Source organism: Elephantulus edwardii, unplaced genomic scaffold, assembly GCF_000299155.1.
Source record: "Elephantulus edwardii isolate Elephantulus edwardi_28Jun2011 unplaced genomic scaffold, EleEdw1.0 scaffold00141, whole genome shotgun sequence".
In the NCBI taxonomy this organism is placed as follows: Eukaryota; Metazoa; Chordata; class Mammalia; order Macroscelidea; family Macroscelididae; genus Elephantulus; species Elephantulus edwardii.
The window spans coordinates 2,855,259-2,862,487 of record NW_006399891.1 but is presented as its reverse complement, the minus strand read 5'-3'; the positions used below and the strand labels follow the sequence as shown (position 1 = coordinate 2,862,487).

The 7,229-nt window shown below is 39.9% G+C and overlaps 1 protein-coding gene across 1 annotated transcript in view; it reads right to left on the bottom strand.

Moving 5' to 3' along the window:
- The window catches only part of TMEM2 (transmembrane protein 2), a 111,833-nt gene that overhangs the window by 75,638 nt on the left and 28,966 nt on the right, over window positions 1–7,229 (bottom strand). Inside the window, exon 2 of the mRNA XM_006894422.1 lies at window positions 4,910–5,252. Coding sequence (XP_006894484.1) covers window positions 4,910–5,240 — 331 coding nt within the window. The 5' untranslated portion in view covers window positions 5,241–5,252. The remainder of the gene's footprint in view (window positions 1–4,909; window positions 5,253–7,229) is intronic.

The following is a 7,229-nucleotide window of genomic DNA, read 5'->3' as shown; positions in this document are numbered from 1 at the left end:
TCCTCCCTGGTCATTGTCCAGCTCTCTGACGCATAACAAGTGATTGCAAAGACCATGGCCTGTACCAGACGCACCTTAGTCTCCAGAGACACACTGTTGCTGTTCAATACTTTAGACAGGTCCCTAATAGCAGACTTTTCCATCGCAATACGTCTTTTCATTTCCTGGCTGCTGGTGCCAAGAGTTTTGATTGTGGAGCCAAGCAGAGTAAAGCTGTGAACAATCTCAATCTCTTGACCATCCATCCTGATGCTGCCAATTGGTCCAGTGGTGAGAATCTTTGTCTTCTTGATATTGAGCCTCAATCCATATTGAAGGCAGCAGTCCTTGACTCTCAGCAGCAAGCGCTTCAGGTCCTCCTCATTTTCAGCAAGCAGTGTTGTTGTCATCTGCATAACGCAGATTGTGGATAGATCTTCCACCAATCTTGACCCCACATTTCTCCTCATAGAGCCCAGCCTCCTGGATGATCTGTTCCGGATACACGTTGAAAAGGTATGGAGACAGGACACCTGATTCTTCATTTTGAACTTACATAACACTAATGAAACCAGATTCCTATTTCTAAGCCCTGATGACTCCCTTAGCTTCTGCCCTTTCTTTAAAGTGATAGTAACTAAAATTAAAATTAGTCTTGCCATTTAAGTCCTTGGCAATTTTCTCCGTGGAATTAATTTTTCACAAAGAAAATTCACTCCTAATACTAATTAATTATTCTGATGAATCCACATTCATCACTTTTTATACTGAGAATAAATAATCCTTAACTCTAAAAGTCTCTTGGAATTTGTGTAATATGAAGAATTTTTCTCTTTCTTCTATGCCCACAAAGCATCTAATTGAATTATCCACAGTGTTCTATTAAGAGCAAAAGCAGGCCCCACCTGACAGGCACTGTATGCTCAGTTTTACTGCTACTGGTGTTAAGGACTGTTGAGCCACTTACAACTCCTACCGATCCTGTCCAATCCTGCGCCATGCTCTCCATCTCTGCCAGGATACAGAGGGGGAAAGTCAAGGATTTTGAGGTCTAGAATCTCCAACAATAGTTAAAGATCTCATAATTACTCCCCAGGAGAGCAGGATTCTTTAGAACCATCATCAAAATTCCAGTCTGTTCCCTTCCAGTAAGTACAATATGAAAACGTGTGGCCTGCACAAATCACTGGAAAAATAGCTAAGCCAGCTCCACCTTTCTGGCTTACCACTGTGGGGCCAAGACCAGTGGGTGCTTTATCAAAGTTATGTAACAGCAACAACCACAGAGAAGTTGACCCTGAAATACTTCAGCATACCAGATTTTTCCACTGATATTCTGCACTTGTAGAGCCAACATCTGAAACTCTAAAATGTTGATCCAAGGAACCACATCAGCAATTCTCTGTCTTAGATGGAATATGAAAACACCAGTGAAAGCCACAGACTTCAGAGCTCTGATTTCCTTCAGACCTAGCATCCCGCTCTAGCGGGTTATTTGGAAAGAATGAATCAGCAGCATTGAACCTGGTTATTCTGCTGGGAAAAGATAAAAAGTCAACAGAATCTGGTTTAGAACACAATATTAGAGCTCATAATGTGGTCTATTTTCTTGATCAGCTGTATGGTTACAATAAGCAGCAGGATGATAAGCAGAGAAAATACTGTCAAGGGTTTCATTTAACTTGAATTCATGGTCCATGGAAGCAGGAGTCAAGAAATCAAATGATGTGTTGTGTTTCAAAAGACACCGTGTTACAGTGTCTGAAACAAAGATGTCACTTTGAGGACTGATGTGCACCTGACCCAAGTATTTTCCATTATCTCACATGTATGTGAGATGGACAATAAATAAGGAAGAAGTAATGTCTCTCGATCACGGTGCTGGTGAAGAATACTGAACACACCAGAGGCTGCCAGGGAACAAACAAACCCACCTTAGAAGCAGTACAGCCAGAATGTTCTTTAGAAGCGAGGATGGGGCTTTGGGTATGTTATCAGGAAGGATCAGTCCGTGCAGAATGACATCACACTTGGCAAAACAGAAGGTGAGCAAAAACGAGTAAGACTCTCAAGGACATGGGCTGGCATGGTGGCTGCCACACACTCACACTCACTCACTGGTGCCAAGTTAGAACTGACTCATAGCTGACCCTCCAGCAGGTTTTCAGAGGTGGTACCTCACACGGAATGAGACTGCCCATCTTTCTCCTGCACAGCAGCTAATGAATTCGAACCATCTGTCTTTTGGTTGGCAGTTTAACTCCTTACCCACAAGACCAGAAATCTAGTAATCTGAGTAATCTGGTCACTGCAACAGTGCACCAATATAGCAATGATTGAGTGGATAGCATGGTGCTCTGCTGTGTTATCCAATATAGGGAAGCTATTCAAGTACTCAACAGTACCTAATACTAACAAATCTTGATCAGAAGTGACGTTACTATTATCTCTCTTTCTTGAGACCAATTCTCTTAGGTGTAATGACACTCTCTCTACACCTATAAAATTGCAAAAATATTCCTCAGAAAGAATAAGGAAAATAATTGTGAAGATGTTCACAAAATGCTAAATTCATCCTTAAATTTAAAGACGTATCTACATGTAAGGAGGCATCTACAACGACATGTTATAAACTTTCTTGGTTTTTGTTGTTTTTTTTAAAAAAAGCATTTGACAGACTTTAATTGACCAACTGACATGCTTCAAATAACAGAGACAGCCCTGAATGTGTTTGTCTGCGCCAGGAAATTTGGAAGACAGCTACCTGTCCAACTCACTAGAAGAGATCCAGATTTGTTCCCATTTCAAGAAAAATGATCAAACACAAGGTGGAAAGTATCAAATAATAGCATTCATTATGCAAGTAAAATACCGCTGAAAAGCATCCAAACTGGTTAGAACAAGACATAGACAGAGAACTCCACAAGTTCAGAATTGCCAAGGTTTAGAAGAGGCCCTGACATCAAGGATATCATTGCTAATATCAGATGGATACTAGCAGAAAGCAAAGTACATCAGAAGAATGTCTACCACTGTTTTATTGACTGTGCAAAAACATTTGACTGTATGGGAATTCCAGAACATTTAATTATGCTTAGACGAACACTATACCTAGATCAAAAAGCAAATGTCCAAACAGAGCAAGGAAATACTGCATGGTTTCAAATTAAGAAAGGAATGCATCAGGGATATATCCTTTCTCCATACCTACTCAATCTGGATGCTGAGCAAATCATGTGAGAAGCTAAGCTATATGAAGAAGACTGTGGCCCCACGACAGGAGAAGACTCATGAACAATCTGTTATGCAGATGACACAACCTTGCTTGCTGAAAGTGAGGAGGATTTGAAATGATTGCTGTAGAAGACCAAAGATTATAACCCTCAACATGAATTACACCTCAACATCAAGAAGACAAAATTATTTACCTCCAGGCTGCTAAGCAACATCATAATAGCTGGGGAAAAGATTGAAAATTGTCAACAATGTCATTTTACTGGTATCCACAATCACCACTAGCAGTAAGGAAATCAAAAGACATGTTGCACATACACACACAAAAAAGACATTTTGCAGTAGGGAAGTCTGTTGTCAGGGACCACTCCAAAGTAATGAGGAGCAAGGATGTCAGCTTAAAAACTAAGGTGTACCTGCTTCAGGCCAAGGTCTTTTCAATCACATGCTATGCATCTGAGAGCTGGACAATAAGGATGACAGAAAAAGAACTGATGCCTCTGAGTTGTGTTGCACAACAACCCCATGGACTGCCAAATGAGCAAATGGATATGTCTTGGAGACAGTATGGCCAGAGTGACTGGAGGCAAGAAAAGTGAAGCATCATCTCATATACTTTGCACATGTTGTTAAAAGAGACTATTTTTTGGAGGGGGATATTATGTTTAGAAAGGTAGAGGGTCAGAGAAAGAGAGGTAGACACTCAATGAGGTGGACACAATGATTGCATCAATGGACTTGAGTATGTCAGAAATAATGAGGATGGTACAAGACAGGGCAGGGTTCAGATCTGTTGTTCACAGAGTCACTCTGATTCATACTCAACAGCACACAACAACAACCCAGGTTGCCACTGTCTGCTTCTCTTTTCTGCAATACGGAGTCCTAATTTATAGACAGATGTATAAGATTCATTTATGAAGCAATGGCTTGGTGTTTTATACTAGGCCTGATTTACAACAAACTTTTAAAATCACTGTATTAATACAACTGGTAAAGCAAAGACATTTTAAGGAATCAAAACCTCATTACAAAACATGTAACAATAATGTAATGAGTACTCTTTATGTAAAATTTATTAGGATATATTTTAATGAATATTTTCCTTCAAGGAAATACATTACTCCTCAAAAATATTTCAGCTTCTCTTTGTGTTCAGAGCCAGTTTCAAACCACAGAAGGTATATCATATTATTTTAACCCCTTCTCTTTAAAACAACAAATCTAGCTTGCAATTATATTCATAGCAATCTCAATCCCACACAAACTCCCCCTTAAAAAAATCAAACTATGACACTTTAAACAAAACAAACTGGCAGTTCAAATAACTCACACTCTCACACTCAACCACAGTGAATGACATTTCCTGACACAAGAATTCAGTAAAGTGTCATAAAAGCATTTTCACAAGAGATGTTCCAAGAACTTCCTGAACACTGGAACAAAGTTACAGAAAGGAAAGGACTAGCAATCCTTTCATTTCATAATTGCAATAGTTTCCTTTAACAATTATTGTATTCAAAAGTACACCACATACTTATTAACTAATTGTGTGTTAGTTAGCTAGGACCAATTTAAGTAATACAAGATCAACAAAAATAAGCATATACTAATGTCTTTCCTTTTTATTTTCCTGCAGTAAGTTCGAGAAGCACAAGGATGTACATACATACCTGAACACACACTCACAACTTACCATCTGGAGCATATTTAGAGGATATCCCTAAAATGACTGCAAGTGCAATAAAAAATGAAAAACTAGTTATAGCAAAGCAAATGAAAGTATTTTTGTGTCTCTTCTGCTTCCGGATTTCTCTCTGTGCTCTCTGTTCTTCGGAAGAGAATCCTAAAGTTGCCCGGGTTTCCTGTCTCATGGAGGTCAATTTGGCTGAAGCTTGGCTCTTTGGAGGAGGAGGTGGGCGCAGCGGGACGACTTTCCCCGGAATGTAACCAGATGAGCGATAGCTGCTACCATTCTGAGGTTGCTGGAAAGCAGGGGAGTGTCCCCTCGAATTAGTGGCGTACATGATACACTATCACTGCAAAAAGAAAAAGAAATAATAAAACATTTAGAAAGGGTGGACTGTCATGATTTTTTTAAAAATAAAAATCAGTACATAGCAATGCCGGTAGCCACAGAGTCAATTACACGCTGTTCCAAAGACAACTGAGTGGGTTAAGAGTAGAACAGCACCCCACAGGGTTTCCAGTGGCTGAGGTTTAATAGATAGATTGCCAGGCCACTCAAATATCCATCCTTTCAGTTAGGACCCAAGCAGGTTGCCTGTTTGCAACACCAAATAACTCTCAAGCAACCTTATATCCCTGATATAATAATGGGAGCACTGGTAGGATAACTCCATAAAACTCTCAAGTCATCGTATGTCCCTGATATATATGGAGTACAAGAAGTTTCCACTGTAATCCCAAAGGAATTTCACTAATTATCTTTTAATGCCATTTTCCCTCAATTCTGGCTTCATTATTCTCATCACCTTCTAGTCCTCTATCTCAAAATAAATCTTTTCATTATTTCTTAATTATTGCTAAAGAGATTCTAATGAGAACCTAGGTTGAGAACCACTGCCCTCTGCTCCTTGGTCCAGTGTCTATCATGCATAATAAGAACTGATCTCTTTGAATTGTGGTGTTGGTGACAAATAATTGAATTTACCACAAACTGCTAAAGAATGAACAAATCTGTCTTGAAAAAATTACAGTCAGAATGCTTAGAAGCAGGAGAAGCAAGATTTCATCTCATGTACTTTGATGTTATCAAAAGGGACCAGTCTCTGGACATCATGCTTGTTAAAATAAGAAACAGGAAAACCTTAAACAAGATGTATTGGTGCTTTGGTTGCCACATGGACTCAACAGAGCAACCACTGTGGTTCCAGGCTGGTCATAAAGGACTGGGCAGAATTTTTTTTCTGTTGTAGAATAGGGTCACCATGAGCAAGAACACTCCAGACTGCATCTAACAATAAACAGCATAAAAATCAATGGGAAAACTTGCTTAAATGCAGATTCCTGGACTCTCTTTCCTGGAGATTCCTATGTTGTTGCATCAATTAGAGTACAAAGAAATCTGAACTTTCTGGTTTTGTTTGGATGTGTGACCTGGGACACCTCTGTGTCTACCGGTGAGACCTGCCCACTAGGGTTTTCAATAGAGAAACAGCACTTGAGGCCTGTTTCTTCCATGGTGCTGCAGGATGGGTTCAATCCAGCAAGCTTTTGGTTATCAGCTGGGCAAAACTGTTTGTATCACCCAGGAACCTTGATTTTCTATTTTTAAAGCATAATCTAATGGTACTGATATAGGTGCTCTCATTCTGAAAACCTGTACTCTTAAATTTCAAGTTATGCTAAAGCTCATGCGATCTAGCTGACTACAAAGATAAATGGTCTATAAATAAGCATTCAGGTACAGCATTCACCTTTCCCACTAGGTCTATTTTTTTGGTCAAGTAATTTAAGTTTTTCTATACATGTTATCAAAAAGACTCTGGTAGTTATGTATTGGACTGCTAACTGGAAGATCAGCTGTTCAAATCCAACAACAGCTTCTGGGGAGAAAAATGAGACAGTCTTCAGCCATGAAGACTCAGGCTCAGAAATCCAAGCCTAAGCATTGTTGTTATGTGCCATCGAGTCGTTTCCGACTCATAGAGACCCTATGCACAACAGCCCTAAACCCTGCTCTATCCTGCGCCAACCGCACCGCCTCTGACACACCCATATTCCAAATTGGAATGGACTAAACCAACAGTGGGTTGAGTTTGGGTTTCATATGGGTTACCACTTAACTACAGACTATGGACCTATTTGCTGAGCAATGGTGTCTCTCTGGAGACTAAGGTGCATCTAATCCAGGCCATGGTTTTTGCTACTACTTGTTATGCATCAGAGAGTTGGACAGTGACTAAGGAGAATAGAAGAATTGATGCCTTTGAGCTGTGGTGCTGGAGAAGAGTACTGAGGGTACCATGGACTGCTAGGAAAACAAACAGATT